We start from the raw sequence: 21,105 nt of genomic DNA on the forward strand, positions 1-21,105 counted from the left end.
TCCTGACCTAGTGAGATATACATGGAGGAGGTTTAATATCCTGACCTAGTGAGATATACATGGTGGAGGTTTAATATCCTGACCTAGTGAGATATACATGGAGGAGGTTTAATATCCTGACCTAGTGAGATATACATGGAGGAGGTTTAATATATATACATGGAGGAGGTTTAATATCCTGACCTAGTGAGATATACATGGAGGAGGTTTAATACCCTGACCTAGTGAGATATACATGGAGGAGGTTTAATATCCTGACCTAGTGAGATATACATGGAGGTTTAATATCCTGACCTAGTGAGATATACATGGAGGAGGTTTAATACCCTGACCTAGTGAGATATACATGGAGGAGGTTTAATATCCTGACCTAGTGAGATATACATGGAGGTTTAATATCCTGACCTAGTGAGATATACATGGAGGAGGTTTAATATCCTGACCTAGTGAGATATACATGGAGGTTTAATATCCTGACCTAGTGAGATATACATGGAGGAGGTTTAATACCCTGACCTAGTGAGATATACATGGAGGAGGTTTAATATCCTGACCTAGTGAGATATACATGGAGGTTTAATATCCTGACCTAGTGAGATATACATGGAGGAGGTTTAATATCCTGACCTAGTGAGATATACATGGAGGTTTAATATCCTGACCTAGTGAGATATACATGGAGGAGGTTTAATATCCTGACCTAGTGAGATATACATGGAGGTTTAATATCCTGACCTAGTGAGATATACATGGAGGAGGTTTAATACCCTGACCTAGTGAGATATACATGGAGGAGGTTTAATATCCTGACCTAGTGAGATATACATGGAGGAGGTTTAATATCCTTACCTAGTGAGATATACATGGAGGAGGTTTAATATCCTGACCTAGTGAGATATACATGGAGGAGGTTTAATATCCTGACCTAGTGAGATATACATGGAGGTTTAATATCTTGACCTAGTGAGATATACATGGAGGGGGTTTAATATCCTGACCTAGTGAGATATACATGGAGGAGGTTTAATACCCTGACCTAGTGAGATATACATGGATGTTTAATATCCTGACCTAGTGAGATATACATGGAGGAGGTTTAACATCCTGACCTAGTGAGATATACATGGAGGAGGTTTAATATCCTGACCTAGTGAGATATACATGGAGGTTTAATATCCTGACCTAGTGAGATATACATGGAGGACGTTTAATACCCTGACCTAGTGAGATATACATGGAGGAGGTTTAATATCCTGACCTAGTGAGATATACATGGAAGTTTAATATCCTGACCTAGTGAGATATACATGGAGGAGGTTTAATATCCTGACCTAGTGAGATATACATGGAGGAGGTTTAATATCCTGACCTAGTGAGATATACATGGAGGAGGTTTAATACCCTAACCTAGTGAGATATACATGGAGGAGGTTTAATATCCTGACCTAGTGAGATATACATGGAGGAGGTTTAATACCCTGACCTAGTGAGATATACATGGAGGAGGTTTAATATCCTGAAATAGTGAGATATACATGGATGTTTAATATCCTGACCTAGTGAGATATACATGGAGGTATAATATCCTGACCTAGTGAGATATACATGGAGGAGGTTTAACATCCTGACCTAGTGAGATATACATGGAGGAGGTTTAATATCCTGACCTAGTGAGATATACATGGAGGAGGTTTGATACCCTGACCTAGTGAGATATACATGGAGGTTTAATATCCTGACCTAGTGAGATATACATGGAGGAGGTTTAATAACCTGACCTAGTGAGATATACATGGAGGAGGTTTAATATCCTGACCTAGTGAGATATACATGGAGGAGATTTAATATCCTGACCTAGTGAGATATACATGGAGGAGGTTTAATACCCTGACCTAGTGAGATATACATGGAGGTTTAATATCCTGACCTAGTGAGATATACATGGAGGTTTAATATCCTGACCTAGTGAGATATACATGGAGGAGGTTTAATATCCTGACCTAGTGAGATATACATGGTGGAGGTTTAATATCCTGACCTAGTGAGATATACATGGAGGAGGTTTAATATCCTGACCTAGTGAGATATACATGGAGGAGGTTTAATATCCTGACCTAGTGAGATATACATGGTGGAGGTTTAATACCCTGACCTAGTGAGATATACATGGAGGAGGTTTAATATCCTGACCTAGTGAGATATACATGGAGGTTTAATATCCTGACCTAGTGAGATATACATGGAGGAGGTTTAATATCCTGACCTAGTGAGATATACATGGAGGAGGTTTAATACCCTGACCTAGTGAGATATACATGGAGGTTTAATATCCTGACCTAGTGAGATATACATGGAGGAGGTTTAATATCCTGACCTAGTGAGATATACATGGAGGAGATTTAATATCCTGACCTAGTGAGATATACATGGAGGAGGTTTAATATCCTGACCTAGTGAGATATACATGGAGGAGGGTTAATATCCTGACCTAGTGAGATATACATGGAGGAGGTTTAATACCCTGACCTAGTGAGATATACATGGAGGAGGTTTAATATCCTGACCTAGTGAGATATACATGGAGTAGGTTCAATATCCTGACCTAGTGAGATATACATGGAGGAGGTTTAATATCCTGACCTAGTGAGATATACATGGAGGAGATTTAATATCCTGACCTAGTGAGATATACATGGAGGAGGTTTAATATCCTGACCTAGTGAGATATGCATGGAGGAGGTTTAATATCCTGACCTAGTGAGATATACATGGAGGAGGTTTAATATCCTGACCTAGTGAGATAAACATGGAGGAGGTTTAATATCCTGACCTAGTGAGATATACATGGAGGAGGTTTAATATCCTGACCTAGTGAGATATACATGGAGGAGGTTTAATATCCTGACCTAGTGAGATATACATGGAGGTATAATATCCTGACCTAGTGAGATATACATGGAGGAGGTTTAATATCCTGACCTAGTGAGATATACATGGAGGTTTAATATCCTGACCTAGTGAGATATACATGGAGGAGGTTTAATATCCTGACCTAGTGAGATATACATGGTGGAGGTTTAATATCCTGACCTAGTGAGATATACATGGAGGTTTAATATCCTGACCTAGTGAGATATACATGGAGGAGGTTTAATATCCTGACCTAGTGAGATATACATGGAGGAGATTTAATATCCTGACCTAGTGAGATATACATGGAGGAGGTTTATATCCTGACCTAGTGAGATATACATGGAGGAGGGTTAATATCCTGACCTAGTGAGATATACATGGAGGAGGTTTAATATCCTGACCTAGTGAGATATACATGGAGGAGGTTTAATATCCTGACCTAGTGAGATATACATGGAGGTTTAATATCCTGACCTAGTGAAATATACATGGAGGAGGTTTAATATCCTGACCTAGTGAGATATACATGGAGGAGGTTTAATATCCTGACCTAGTGAGATATACATGGAGGTTTAATATCCTGACCTAGTGAGATATACATGGAGGAGGTTTAATATCCTGACCTAGTGAGATATACATGGAGGTTTAATATCCTGACCTAGTGAGATATACATGGAGGAGGTTTAATATCCTGACCTAGTGAGATATACATGGAGGAGGGTTAATATCCTGACCTAGTGAGATATACATGGAGGAGGTTTAATATCCTGACCTAGTGAGATATACATGGAGGAGGTTTAATATCCTGACCTAGTGAGATATACATGGAGGTTTAATATCCTGACCTAGTGAGATATACATGGAGGAGGTTTAATATCCTGACCTAGTGAGATATACATGGAGGTTTAATATCCTGACCTAGTGAGATATACATGGAGGAGGTTTAATATCCTGACCTAGTGAGATATACATGGAGGAGGTTTAATATCCTGACCTAGTGAGATATGCATGGAGGAGGTTTAATATCCTGACCTAGTGAGATATACATGGAGGAGGTTTAATATCCTGACCTAGTGAGATATACATGGAGGAGGTTTAATATCCTGACCTAGTGAGATATACATGGAGGAGGTTTAATATCCTGACCTAGTGAGATATACATGGAGGAGGTTTAATATCCTGACCTAGTGAAATATACATGGAGGAGGTTTAATATCCTGACCTAGTGAGATATACATGGAGGAGGTTTAATATCCTGACCTAGTGAGATATACATGGAGGAGGTTTAATATCCTGACCTAGTGAGATATACATGGAGGAGGTTTAATATCCTGACCTAGTGAGATATACATGGAGGAGGTTTAATATCCTGACCTAGTGAGATATACATGGAGGTTTAATATCCTGACCTAGTGAGATATACATGGAGGAGGTTTAATACCCTGACCTAGTGAGATATACATGGAGGTTTAATATCCTAACCTAGTGAGATATACATGGAGGAGGTTTAATACCCTGACCTAGTGAGATATACATGGAGGAGGTTTAATATCCTGACCTAGTGAGATATACATGGAGGAGGTTTAATACCCTGACCTAGTGAGATATACATGGAGGAGGTTTAATATCCTGACCTAGTGAGATATACATGGAGGTTTAATATCCTGACCTAGTGAGATATACATGGAGGTTTAATATCCTGACCTAGTGAGATATACATGGAGGAGGTTTAATATCCTGACCTAGTGAGATATACATGGAGGTTTAATATCCTGACCTAGTGAGATATACATGGAGGAGGTTTAATATCCTGACCTAGTGAGATATACATGGAGGAGGTTTAATATCCTGACCTAGTGAGATATACATGGAGGAGGTTCAATATCCTGACCTAGTGAGATATACATGGAGGAGGTTTAATATCCTGACCTAGTGAGATATACATGGAGGTTTAATATCCTGACCTAGTGAGATATACATGGAGGAGGTTTAATATCCTGAAATAGTGAGATATACATGGAGGAGGTTTAATACCCTGACCTAGTGAGATATACATGGAGGAGGTTTAATACCCTGACCTAGTGAGATATACATGGAGGAGGTTTAATATCCTGACCTAGTGAGATATACATGGAGGAGGTTTAATACCCTGACCTAGTGAGATATACATGGAGGAGGTTTAATACCCTGACCTAGTGAGATATACATGGAGGTTTAATATCCTGACCTAGTGAGATATACATGGAGGAGGTTTAATATCCTGACCTAGTGAGATATACATGGAGGTTTAATATCCTGACCTAGTGAGATATACATGGAGGAGGTTTAATATCCTGACCTAGTGAGATATACATGGAGGAGGTTTAATATCCTGACCTAGTGAGATATACATGGAGGTTTAATATCCTGACCTAGTGAGATATACATGGAGGAGGTTTAATATCCTGACCTAGTGAGATATACATGTAGGAGGTTTAATATCCTGACCTAGTGAGATATACATGGTGGAGGTTTAATACCCTGACCTAGTGAGATATTCATGGAGGTTTAATATCCTGACCTAGTGAGATATACATGGCGGAGGTTTAATATCCTGACCTAGTGAGATATACATGGAGGAGGTTTAATACCCTGACCTAGTGAGATATACATGGAGGAGGTTTAATATCCTGACCTAGTGAGATATACATAGAGGAGGTTTAATATCCTGACCTAGTGAGATATTCATGGAGGTTTAATATCCTGACCTAGTGAGATATACATGGAGGAGGTTTAATATCCTGACCTAGTGAGATATACATGGAGGAGGTTTAATATCCTGACCTAGTGAGATATACATGGAGGAGGTTTAATATCCTGACCTAGTGAGATATACATGGAGGAGGTTTGATATCCTGACCTAGTGAGATATACATGGTGGAGGTTTAATACCCTGACCTAGTGAGATATACATAGAGGAGGTTTAATATCCTGACCTAGTGAGATATACATGGAGGAGACTTAATACCCCGACCTAGTGAGATATACATGGAGGAGGTTTAATATCCTGACCTAGTGAGATATACATGGCGGAGGTTTAATATCCTGACCTAGTGAGATATACATGGAGGAGGTTTAATATCCTGACCTAGTGAGATATACATGGAGGAGGTTTAATATCCTGACCTAGTGAGATATACATGGAGGTTTAATATCCTGACCTAGTGAGATATACATGGAGGAGGTTTAATATCCTGACCTAGTGAGATATACATGGAGGTTTAATATCCTGACCTAGTGAGATATACATGGAGGAGATTTAATACCCTGACCTAGTGAGATATACATAGAGGAGGTTTAATATCCTGACCTAGTGAGATATACATGGAGGAGATTTAATATCCTGACCTAGTGAGATATACATGGTGGAGGTTTAATATCCTGACCTAGTGAGATATACATGGAGGAGGTTTAATATCCTGACCTAGTGAGATATACATGGTGGAGGTTTAATATCCTGACCTAGTGAGATATACATGGAGGAGGTTTAATATCCTGACCTAGTGAGATATACATGGCGGAGGTTTAATATCCTGACCTAGTGAGATATACATGGAGTAGGTTTAATATTCTGACCTAGTGAGATATACATGGAGGTTTAATATTCTGACCTAGTGAGATATACATGGAGGTTTAATATCCTGACCGAGTGAGATATACATGGAGGAGGTTTAATACCCTGACCTAGTGAGATATACATGGAGGTTTAATATCCTGACCTAGTGAGATATACATGGAGGTTTAATACCCTGACCTAGTGAGATATACATGGAGGAGGTTTAATATCCTGACCTAGTGAGATATACATGGAGGAGGTTTAATATCCTGACCTAGTGAGATATACATGGAGGAGGTTTAATACCCTGACCTAGTGAGATATACATGGAGGAGGTTTAATACCCTGACCTAGTGAGATATACATGGAGGAGGTTTAATATCCTGACCTAGTGAGATATACATGGAGGTTTAATATCCTGACCTAGTGAGATATACATGGAGGAGGTTTAATATCCTGACCTAGTGAGATATACATGGTGGAGGTTTAATATCCTGACCTAGTGAGATATACATGGAGGTTTAATATCCTGACCTAGTGAGATATACATGGAGGAGGTTTAATATCCTGACCTAGTGAGATATACATGGAGGAGGTTTAATATCCTGACCTAGTGAGATATACATGGAGGAGATTTAATATCCTGACCTAGTGAGATATACATGGAGGTTTAATATTCTGACCTAGTGAGATATACATGGAGGTTTAATATCCTGACCTAGTGAGATATACATGGAGGTTTAATATCCTGACCTAGTGAGATATACATGGAGGAGGTTTAATATCCTGACCTAGTGAGATATACATGGAGGAGGTTTAATATCCTGACCTAGTGAGATATACATGGAGGAGGTTTAATATCCTGACCTAGTGAGATATACATGGCGGAGGTTTAATATCCTGACCTAGTGATATATACATGGAGGAGGTTTAATATTCTGACCTAGTGAGATATACATGGAGGTTTAATATTCTGACCTAGTGAGATATACATGGAGGTTTAATATCCTGACCGAGTGAGATATACATGGAGGAGGTTTAATACCCTGACCTAGTGAGATATACATGGAGGTTTAATATCCTGACCTAGTGAGATATACATGGAGGTTTAATACCCTGACCTAGTGAGATATACATGGAGGAGGTTTAATATCCTGACCTAGTGAGATATACATGGAGGAGGTTTAATATCCTGACCTAGTGAGATATACATGGAGGAGGTTTAATACCCTGACCTAGTGAGATATACATGGAGGAGGTTTAATACCCTGACCTAGTGAGATATACATGGAGGAGGTTTAATATCCTGACCTAGTGAGATATACATGGAGGTTTAATATCCTGACCTAGTGAGATATACATGGAGGAGGTTTAATATCCTGACCTAGTGAGATATACATGGAGGAGGTTTAATATCCTGACCTAGTGAGATATACATGGAGGAGGTTTAATATCCTGACCTAGTGAGATATACATGGAGGTTTAATATCCTGACCTAGTGAGATATACATGGAGGTTTAATATCCTGACCTAGTGAGATATACATGGAGGAGGTTTAATATCCTGACCTAGTGAGATATACATGGAGGAGGTTTAATATCCTGACCTAGTGAGATATACATGGAGGAGGTTTAATATCCTGACCTAGTGAGATATACATGGAGGAGGTTTAATATCCTGACCTAGTGAGATATACATGGAGGTTTAATACCCTGACATAGTGAGATATACATGGAGGAGGTTTAATATCCTGACCTAGTGAGATATACATGGAGGAGGTTTAATATCCTGACCTAGTTAGATATACATGGAGGAGGTTTAATATCCTGACCTAGTGAGATATACATGGAGGAGGTTCATAATCCTGACCTAGTGAGATATACATGGAGGAGGTTTAATATCCTGACCTAGTGAGATATACATGGAGGAGGTTTAATATCCTGACCTAGTGAGATATACATGGAGGTTTAATATCCTGACCTAGTGAGGTATACATGGAGGAGGTTTAATATCCTGACCTAGTGAGATATACATGGAGGAGGTTTAATATCCTGACCTAGTGAGATATACATGGAGGTTTAATACCCTGACCTAGTGAGATATACATGGAGGTTTAATATCCTGACCTAGTGAGATATACATGGAGGTTTAATATCCTGACCTAGTGAGATATACATGGAGGAGGTTTAATATCCTGACCTAGTGAGATATACATGGAGGAGGTTTAATATCCTGACCTAGTGAGATATACATGGAGGAGGTTTAATATCCTGACCTAGTGAGATATACATGGAGGTTTAATATCCTGACCTAGTGAGGTATACATGGAGGAGGTTTAATATCCTGACCTAGTGAGATATTCATGGAGGAGGTTTAATATCCTGACCTAGTGAGATATACATGGAGGAGGTTTAATCAAGCTGGTCGTCTCGACTACTTCCTTATGTCCTCGCTGGCACAAAAGTCGTCCAAACTTTTGACTGGTACTGTATATCTATTAATATATATATAAATATGTTAAGTATGGATTTGGGACTAAAATATATGTTTGCAGGATGTCATGTACTAGCTATGGGGATTAATAATTCCGCGGTCATAACCAATATATAGAGGTCTCTTCTTTGTGTCTGTGCCCAGATGGGGCCTGTGACAGCACGGGCAACTCCAACGACGCGATCTCTATTTTTTAAGTTGAACGTACCGCGCTCTACCAACTGAGCTACAGAGGACCATCGTGTGGGTCGTGGACAAGTAGACGCTTGTGGAAATAGGGTAGACTATTGAGATCAGTGGCGGCTGCTGACGGGAGGACGGCTCATAATAATGTCTGGAACAGAGCGAACGGAAGCCATTCCACGGATTCCTCTCCAGTCATTACCACCAGCCCATCCTCCACCAGCCTCCTGTGATTCAGATGTATAGCCAGACGGACGGCTCCAACCTTCAAGAGACAAAAAAACATTGATGTCTATTTGGCCAAAACATATACGACTATTATGTGCTGTACTATATTGTACTGTATGCTACTGCACTGTACTCTACTGTATGGTACTGCACTGTACTCTACTGCACTCTACTGTATTCTACTGTACTCTGCTGTACTCCACTGTACGGTACTGCACTGTACTCTACTGTATTCTACTGTACTCCACTGTACTCTACTGTACTGCACTCTACTGTATTCTACTGTACTCTGCTGTACTCCACTGTACGGTACTGCACTGTACTCTACTGTATTCTACTGTACTCTACTGTATTCTACTGTACTCTACTGTACTGCACTCTACTGTACTCCACTGTACTCTACTGTACTGCACTGTACTGCACTGTACTCTACTGTACTGCACTGTACTCTACTGTACGGTACTGCACTGTACTCTACTGTACTGCACTGCACTCCACTGTACTCTACTGTACGGTACTGCACTGTACTCTACTGTACTGCACTGTACTCTACTGCACTGCACTGCACTGCACTGCACTGCACTGTACTCTACTGTACTGCACTGTACTCTACTGTACTGCACTGTACTCTACTGTACTGCACTGTACTCTATTGTACTGCACTGTACTGCACTGTACTCTACTGTACTGCACTGTACTCTAATGTACTGCACTGTACTGCACTGTACTGCACTGTACTCTACTGTACTCTACTGTACTGCACTGTACTCTACTGTACTCTACTGTACTCCACTGTACTCTACTGTACGGTACTGCACTGTACTCTACTGTACTCTACTGTACGGTACTGCACTGTACTCTACTGTACTCTACTGTATTCTACTGTACTCCACTGTACTGTACTCTACTGTACTCTGCTGTACTCTACTGTATTCTGTTGTACTCTGCTGTACTCTGCTGTACTCTACTGTATTCTGTTGTACTCTGCTGTACTCTGCTGTACTCTACTGTACGGTACTGCACTGTACTCTACTGTACTCTACTGTACGGTACTGCACTGTACTCTACTCTACTCGACTGTATTCTACTGTACTCTACTGTATTCTACTGTACTCTACTCTGTTGTACTCTGCTGTACTCTACTGTATAGTACTCTATTCTACTGTATTCTACTGTATTCTACTCTGCTGTACTCTACTGTATAGTACTCTATTCTACTGTATTCTACTGTATTCTACTCTGCTGTACTCTACTGTACTCTACTGTATAGTACGCTACTCGACCCTATTCTACTGTATTCTACTGTATTCTACTGTACTGTACTGTACTGTACTCTGCTGTACTCTACTCTACTCTGTTGTACTCTACTGTACTCTACTGTATAGTACTCTACTCGACCCTATTCTACTGTATTCTACTGTATTCTACTGTACTGTACTGTACTGTACTCTGCTGTACTCTACTCTACTCTGTTGTACTCTGCTGTACTCTGCTGTATAGTACTCTACTCGACCCTATTCTACTGTATTCTACTGTACTGTACTGTACTCTACTCTGCTGTACTCTACTCTACTCTGTTGTACTCTGCTGTACTCTGCTGTATAGTACTCTACTCGACTGTATTCTACTGTATTCTACTGTATTCTACTGTACTGTACTCTGCTGTACTCTACTCTACTCTGTTGTACTCTTCTGTACTCTACTGTATAGTACTCTACTGTATGGTATTCTACTGTACTCTACTCTGCTGTACTCTACTGTACTCTACTGTATAGTACTCTACTGTATTCTACTGTACTCTACTGTATAGTACTCTACTGTACTGTATTCTACTGTACTGTACTCTACTCTACTGTACTCTACTGTACTGTACTCTACTGTATTCTACTCTACTGTATAGTACTCTACTGTACTGTATTCTACTCTACTGTACTGTACTCTACTGTACTGTACTCTACTATACTGTACTCTACTGTACTGTACTCTACTCTACTCTACTGTACTCTACTGTATTCTACTCTACTGTATAGTACTCTACTGTACTGTATTCTACTCTACTGTACTGTACTCTACTGTACTGTACTCTACTGTATAGTACTCTACTGTACTGTACTCTACTATACTGTACTCTACTGTACTGTACTCTACTGTACTGTACTCTACTGTACTGTACTCTACTATACTGTACTCTACTGTACTGTACTCTACTGTACTGTACTCTACTATACTGTACTCTACTGTACTGTACTCTAATCTACTCTACTGTACTCTACTGTATTCTACTCTACTGTATAGTACTCTACTGTACTGTATTCTACTCTACTGTACTGTACTCTACTGTACTGTACTCTACTGTACTGTACGCTACTGTATAGTACTCTACTCGACTGTATTCTACTGTATTCTACTGTATTCTACTGTACTCTGCTGTACTCTACTGTACTCTGCTGTACTCTGCTGTATAGTACTCTACTCGACTGTACTCTACTGTACTCTACTGTACTCTACTGTATTCTACTCTACTGTATAGTACTCTACTGTACTGTATTCTACTCTACTGTACTGTACTCTACTGTACTGTACTCTACTGTATAGTACTCTACTGTACTGTACTCTACTATACTGTACTCTACTGTACTGTACTCTACTGTACTGTACTCTACTGTACTGTACTCTACTATACTGTACTCTACTGTACTGTACTCTACTGTACTGTACTCTACTATACTGTACTCTACTGTACTGTACTCTAATCTACTCTACTGTACTCTACTGTATTCTACTCTACTGTATAGTACTCTACTGTACTGTATTCTACTCTACTGTACTGTACTCTACTGTACTGTACTCTACTGTACTGTACTCTACTGTATAGTACTCTACTCGACTGTATTCTACTGTATTCTACTGTATTCTACTGTACTCTGCTGTACTCTACTGTACTCTGCTGTACTCTGCTGTATAGTACTCTACTCGACTGTACTCTACTGTACTCTACTGTACTCTACTCTGCTGTACTCTGCTGTATTTCACTGTACTCTACAGTACTCTGCTGTACTCTACTCTACTCTGTTGTACTCTGCTGTACTCTACTGTATTCTACTGTATTCTACTGTACTCTAGTGTACTCTACTGTACTCTGCTGCTATGCGGATGTCTGCAAAAGTGGATCTGATTGAATCCGCCGCTTAGCCTTTGGTTTACAAACCAACCCAGTTTGAAGAAGACTGATCCCATAGGAAGATATAGACCCACTATGGAAGACTGATCCCATAGGAAGATATAGACCCACTATGCTGACTGATCCCATAGGAAGATATAGACTCACTATAGAAGACAGATCCCATAGGAAGATATAGACCCACTATAGAAGACTGATCCCATAGGAAGATATAGACCCACTATGGAAGACTGATCCCATAGGAAGATATAGACCCACTATGCTGACTGATCCCATAGGAAGATATAGACTCACTATAGAAGACTGATCCCATAGGAAGATATAGACCTACTATAGAAGACTGATCCCATAGGAAGATATAGAACTACTATAGAAGACTGATCCCATAGGAAGATATAGACCCACTATAGAATACTGATCCCATAGGAAGATATAGACCCACTATAGAAGACTGATCCCATAGGAAGATATAGACCCACTATGGAAGACTGATCCCATAGGAAGATATAGACCCACTATGCTGACTGATCCCATAGGAAGATATAGACTCACTATAGAAGACAGATCCCATAGGAAGATATAGACCCACTATAGAAGACTGATCCCATAGGAAGATATAGACCCACTATGGAAGACTGATCCCATAGGAAGATATAGACCCACTATGCTGACTGATCCCATAGGAAGATATAGACTCACTATAGAAGACTGATCCCATAGGAAGATATAGACCTACTATAGAAGACTGATCCCATAGGAAGATATAGACCCACTATAGAAGACTGATCCCATAGGAAGATATAGACCCACTATAGAAGACTGATCCCATAGGAAGATATAGACCCACTATGGAAGACTGATCCCATAGGAAGATATAGACCCACTATAGAAGACTGATCCCATAGGAAGATATAGACCCACTATAGAAGACTGATCCCATAGGAAGATATAGACCCACTATAGAAGACTGATCCCATAGGAAGATATAGACCCACTATAGAAGACTGATCCCATAGGAAGATATAGATCCACTATAGAAGACTGATTCCATAGGAAGATATAGACCTACTATAGAAGACTGATTCCATAGGAAGATATAGACCTACTATAGAAGACTGATCCCATAGGAAGATATAGACCCACTATGGAAGACTTATCCCATAGGAAGATAGACACACTATGGAAGACTGATCCCATAGGAAGATATAGACCCACTATAGAAGACTGATCCCATAGGAAGATATAGACCCACCATAGAAGACTGATCCCATAGGAAGATATAGACCTAATATAGAAGACTGATCCCATAGGAAGATATAGACCCACTATAGAAGACTGATCCCATAGGAAGATATAGACCTACTATAGAAGACTGATCCCATAGGAAGATATAGACCCACTATAGAAGACTGATCCCATAGGAAGATATAGACCCACTATAGAAGACTGATCCCATAGGAAGATATAGACCCACTATGGAAGACTGATCCCATAGGAAGATATAGACCCACTATAGAAGACTGATCCCATAGGAAGATATAGACCCACTATAGAAGACTGATCCCATAGGAAGATATAGACCCACTATAGAAGACTATGCTGACTGATCCCATAGGAAGATATAGACCCACTATAGAAGACTGATCCCATAGGAAGATATAGACCCACTATAGAAGACTGATCCCATAGGAAGATATAGACCCACTATAGAAGACTGATTCCATAGGGAGATATAGACCTACTATAGAAGACTGATTCCATAGGAAGATATAGACCTACTATAGAAGACTGATCCCATAGGAAGATATAGACCCACTATAGAAGACTATGCTGACTGATCCCATAGGAAGATATAGACCCACTATAGAAGACTGATCCCATAGGAAGATATAGACCCACTATAGAAGACTGATCCCATAGGAAGATATAGACCCACTATAGAAGACTGATTCCATAGGGAGATATAGACCTACTATAGAAGACTGATTCCATAGGAAGATATAGACCCACTATAGAAGACTGATCCCATGGGAAGATATAGACCCACTATGGAAGACTTATCCCATAGGAAGATAGACACACTATGGAAGACTGATCCCATAGGAAGATATAGACCCACTATAGAAGACTGATCCCATAGGAAGATATAGACCCACTATAGAAGACTGATCCCATAGGAAGATATAGACCTACTATAGAAGACTGATCCCATAGGAAGATATAGACCCACTGTAGAAGACTGATCCCATAGGAAGATATAGACCCACTATAGAAGACTGATCCCATAGGAAGATATAGACCCACTATAGAAGACTGATCCCATAGGAAGATATAGACCCACTATAGAAAACTGATCCCATAGGAAGATATAGACCCACTATAGAAGACTGATTCCATAGGGAGATATAGACCTACTATAGAAGACTGATTCCATAGGAAGATATAGACCTACTATAGAAGACTGATCCCATAGGAAGATATAGACCCACTATAGAAGACTATGCTGACTGATCCCATAGGAAGATATAGACCCACTATAGAAGACTGATCCCATAGGAAGATATAGACCCACTATAGAAGACTGATCCCATAGGAAGATATAGACCCACTATAGAAGACTGATTCCATAGGGAGATATAGACCTACTATAGAAGACTGATTCCATAGGAAGATATAGACCTACTATAGAAGACTGATCCCATAGGAAGATATAGACCCACTATGGAAGACTTATCCCATAGGAAGATAGACACACTATGGAAGACTGATCCCATAGGAAGATATAGACCCACTATAGAAGACTGATCCCATAGGAAGATATAGACCCACTATAGAAGACTGATCCCATAGGAAGATATAGACCTACTATAGAAGACTGATCCCATAGGAAGATATAGACCCACTATAGAAGACTGATCCCATAGGAAGATATAGACCCACTATAGAAGACTGATCCCATAGGAAGATATAGACCCACTATAGAAGACTGATCCCATAGGAAGATATAGACCCACTATAGAAAACTGATCCCATAGGAAGATATAGACCCACTATAGAAGACTGATCCCATAGGAAGATATAGACCCACTATAGAAGACTGATCCCACAGGAAGATATAGACCCACTATAGAAGACTGATCCCACAGGAAGATATAGACCCACTGTAGAAGACTGATCCCATAGGAAGATATAGACCCACTATAGAAGACTGATCCCACAGGAAGATATAGACCCACTATGCTGACTGATCCCATAGGAAGATATAGACCCACTATAGAAGACTGATCCCATAGGAAGATATAGACCCACTATAGAAGACTGATCCCATAGGAAGATATAGGCCCACTATAGAAGACTGATCCCATAGGAAGATATAGACCCACTATGGAAGACTGATCCCATAGGAAGATATAGACCCACTATGGAAGACTGATCCCATAGGAAGATATAGACCCACTATGGAAGACTGATCCCATAGGAAGATATAGACCCAATATGGAAGACTGATCCCATAGGAAGATATAGACCCACTATGGAAGACTGATCCCATAGGAAGATATAGACCCACTATGGAAGACTGATCCCATAGGAAGATATAGACCCACTATGGAAGACGATGCTGACTGATCCCATAGGAAGATATAGACCCACTATAGAAGACTGATCCCATAGGAAGATATAGACCCACTATAGAAGACTGATCCCATAGGAAGATATAGACCCACTATAGAAGACTGATCCCATAGGAAGATATAGACCCACTATAGAAGACTGATCCCATAGGAAGATATAGACCCACTATAGAAGACTGATCCCACAGGAAGATATAGACCCACTATGCTGACTGATCCCATAGGAAGATAGACCCACTATAGAAGACTGATCCCATAGGAAGATATAGACCCACTATAGAAGACTGATCCCATAGGAAGATATAGACCCACTATAGAAGACTGATCCCATAGGAAGATATAGACCCACTATGGAAGACTGATCCCATAGGAAGATATAGACCCACTATGGAAGACTGATCCCATAGGAAGATATAGACCCACTATGGAAGACTGATCCCATAGGAAGATATAGACCCACTATGGAAGACTGATCCCATAGGAAGATATAGACCCACTATGGAAGACGATGCTGACTGATCCCATAGGAAGATATAGACCCACTATAGAAGACTGATCCCATAGGAAGATATAGACCCACTATAGAAGACTGATCCCATAGGAAGATATAGACCCACTATAGAAGACTGATCCCATAGGAAGATATAGACCTACTATAGAAGACTGATCCCATAGGAAGATATAGAGCCACTATGGAAGACTTATCCTATAGGAAGATAGACATACTATGGAAGACTGATCCCATAGGAAGATATAGACCCACTATAGAAGACTGATCCCATAGGAAGATATAGACCCACTATAGAAGACTGATCCCATAGGAAGATATAGACCTACTATAGAAGACTGATCCCATAGGAAGATATAGACCCACTATAGAAGACTGATCCCATAGGAAGATATAGACCCACTATAGAAGACTGATCCCATAGGAAGATATAGACCCACTATAGAAGACTGATCCCATAGGAAGGTATAGACCCACTATAGAAGACTGATCCCATAGGAAGATATAGACCCACTATAGAAGACTGATCCCATAGGAAGATATAGACCCACTATAGAAGACTGATCCCATAGGAAGATATAGACCCACTATAGAAGACTGATCCCATAGGAAGATATAGACCCACTATAGAAGACTGATCCCACAGGAAGATATAGACCCACTATAGAAGACTGATCCCACAGGAAGATATAGACCCACTATAGAAGACTTATCCCATAGGAAGATATAGACCCACTAAAGAAGACTGATCCCACAGGAAGATATAGACCCACTATGCTGACTGATCCCATAGGAAGATATAGACCCACTATAGAAGACTGATCCCATAGGAAGATATAGACCCACTATAGAAGACTGATCCCACAGGAAGATATAGACCCACTATGCTGACTGATCCCATAGGAAGATATAGACCCACTATAGAAGACTGATCCCATAGGAAGATATAGACCCACTATAGAAGACTGATCCCATAGGAAGATATAGACCCACTATAGAAGACTGATCCCATAGGAAGATATAGACCCACTATAGAAGACTGATCCCATAGGAAGATATAGACCCACTATGGAAGACTGATCCCATAGGAAGATATAGACCCACTATGGAAGACTGATCCCATAGGAAGATATAGACCCACTATGGAAGACTGATCCCATAGGAAGATATAGACCCACTATAGAAGACTGATTCCATAGGAAGATATAGACCTACTATAGAAGACTGATTCCATAGGAAGATATAGACCTACTATAGAAGACTGATCCCATAGGAAGATATAGACCCACTATGGAAGACTTATCCCATAGGAAGATAGACACACTATGGAAGACTGATCCCATAGGAAGATATAGACCCACTATAGAAGACTGATCCCATAGGAAGATATAGACCCACTATAGAAGACTGATCCCATAGGAAGATATAGACCTACTATAGAAGACTGATCCCATAGGAAGATATAGACCCACTATAGAAGACTGATCCCATAGGAAGATATAGACCTACTATAGAAGACTGATCCCATAGGAAGATATAGAGCCACTATAGAAGACTGATCCCATAGGAAGATATAGACCCACTATAGAAGACTGATCCCATAGGAAGATATAGACCCACTATGGAATACTGATCCCATAGGAAGATATAGACCCACTATAGAAGACTGATCCCATAGGAACATATAGACCCACTATAAAAGACTGATCCCATAGGAAGATATAGACCCACTATAGAAGACTGATCCCATAGGAAAATATAGACCCACTATAGAAGACTGATCCCATAGGAAGATATAGACCCACTATAGAAGACTGATCCCACAGGAAGATATAGACCCACTATGCTGACTGATCCCATAGGAAGATATAGACCCACTATAGAAGACTGATCCCATAGGAAGATATAGACCCACTATAGTAGACTGATCCCATAGGAAGATATAGACCCACTATAGAAGACTGATCCCATAGGAAGATATAGACCCACTATGGAAGACTGATCCCATAGGAAGATATAGACCCACTATGGAAGACTGATCCCATAGGAAGATATAGACCCACTATGGAAGACTGATCCCATAGGAAGATATAGACCCACTATAGAAGACTGATTCCATAGGAAGATATAGACCTACTATAGAAGACTGATTCCATAGGAAGATATAGACCTACTATAGAAGACTGATCCCATAGGAAGATATAGACCCACTATGGAAGACTTATCCCATAGGAAGATATAGACCCACTATGGAAGACGATGCTGACTGATCCCATAGGAAGATATAGACCCACTATAGAAGACTGATCCCATAGGAAGATATAGACCCACTATAGAAGACTGATCCCATAGGAAGATATAGACCCACTATAGAAGACTGATCCCATAGGAAGATATAGACCCACTATAGAAGACTGATCCCATAGGAAGATATAGACCCACTATAGAAGACTGATCCCATAGGAAAATATAGACCTACTATAGAAGACTGATCCCATAGGAAGATATAGACTCACTATGGAAGACTGATCCCATAGGAAGATATAGACCCACTATAGAAGACTGATCCCATAGGAAGATATAGACCCACTATAGAAGACTGATCCCATTGGAAGATATAGACCCACTATAGAAGACTGATCCCATAGGAAGATATAGACCCACTATAGAAGACTGATCCCATAGGAAGATATAGACCCACTATAGAAGACTGATCCCATAGGAAGATATAGACCTACTATAGAAGACTGATCCCATAGGAAGATATAGACCCACTATAGAAGACTGATCCCATAGGAAGATATAGACCTACTATAGAAGACTGATCCCATAGGAAGATATAGACCCACTATAGAAGACTGATCCCATAGGAAGATATAGACCCACTATGCTGACTGATCCCATAGGAAGATATAGACCCACTATAGAAGACTGATCCCATAGGAAGATAAAGACCCACTATGGAAGACTTTGCTGACTGATCCCATAGGAAGATATAGACCCACTATAGAAGACTGATCCCATAGGAAGATATAGACCCACTATAGAAGACTGATCCCATAGGAAGATATAGACCCACTATAGAAGACTGATCCCATAGGAAGATATAGACCCACTATAGAAGACTGATCCCATAGGAAGATATAGACCCACTATGGAAGACTATGCTAACTAATACCATAGGAATCCCCACCCAGTCGACTACTTTTAAATGTTGGAGGTCCTCAATGGCAATGTCTATACTAAAACGACTTACTTCCTGTGTATTACCTCTAAGCTGCTCTGTTATACTGTATGATGTCACTTCCTGTGTATTACCTCTAAGCTGCTCTGTTATACTGTATGATGTCACTTCCTGTGTATTACCTCTAAGCTGCTCGGTTATACTGTATGATGTCACTTCCTGTGTATTACCTCTAAGCTGCTCGGTTATACTGTATGATGTCACTTCCTGTGTATTACCTCTAAGCTGCTCTGTTATACTGTATGATGTCACTTCCTGTGTATTACCTCTAGGCCTCTGTGTTACCTGGCTCTGGGACTCAGAAGATCAGCTCACCTGCTGACCAGAAGTTGATTGGGATGAAGGTTAGAGAGCTATATCATATACTCCTTAATAAGACATTCTGAAGGCTCGTACATGCTTATAACATTTTCTAAAGCATTATACGAACAGGGTAAAGTGTTACCGTTAGTTACTGTCAGGGTAAAGTGTTACCGTTAGTTACTGGCAGGGTAAAGTGTTACCGTTAGATACTGGCAGGGTAAAGTGTTACCGTTAGTTACCGGCAGGGTAAAGTGTTACCGTTAGTTACTGGCAGGGTAAAGTGTTACCGTTAGTTACCGGCAGGGTAAAGTGTTACCGTTAGTTATTGGCAGGGTAAAGTGTTACCTTTAGTTACCGGCAGGGTAAAGTGTTACCGTTAGTTACCGGAAGGGTAAAGTGTTACCTTTAGTTACCGGCAGGGTAAAGTGTTACCGTTAGTTACCGGCAGGGTAAAGTGTTACCGTTAGTTACCGGCAGGGTAAAGTGTTACCGTTAGTTACCGGCAGGGTAAAGTGTTACCGTTAGTTATTGGCAGGGTAAAGTGTTACCGTTAGTTACTGGCAGGGTAAAGTGTTACCGTTAGTTTCTGGCAGGGTAAAGTGTTACCGTTAGTTACTGGCAGGGTAAAGTGTTACCGTTAGTTACCGGCAGGGTAAAGTGTTACCGTTAGTTACCGGCAGGGTAAAGTGTTACCGTTAGTTACCGGCAGGGTAAAGTGTTACCGTTAGTTACCGGCAGGGTAAAGTGTTACCGTTAGTTACTGGCAGGGTAAAGTGTTACCGTTAGTTATTGGCAGGGTAAAGTGTTACCATTAGTTACCGGCAG

At 40.3% G+C, this 21,105-nt stretch overlaps 1 protein-coding gene across 2 annotated transcripts in view; it reads left to right on the forward strand.

Annotated features, from left to right (window-relative positions):
• The window catches only part of ppp1r32 (protein phosphatase 1, regulatory subunit 32), a 48,917-nt gene that overhangs the window by 22,896 nt on the left and 4,916 nt on the right, over positions 1–21,105 (forward strand). For both annotated transcript variants that reach the window (XM_055910403.1, XM_055910402.1), the window contains exon 9: positions 20,250–20,321. In XM_055910403.1, the coding sequence (XP_055766378.1) occupies positions 20,250–20,321 (72 nt within the window). The remainder of the gene's footprint in view (positions 1–20,249; positions 20,322–21,105) is intronic.

The sequence above is a fragment of the Salvelinus fontinalis genome, unplaced genomic scaffold, assembly GCF_029448725.1.
Source record: "Salvelinus fontinalis isolate EN_2023a unplaced genomic scaffold, ASM2944872v1 scaffold_0007, whole genome shotgun sequence".
Classification (NCBI taxonomy): Eukaryota; Metazoa; Chordata; class Actinopteri; order Salmoniformes; family Salmonidae; genus Salvelinus; species Salvelinus fontinalis.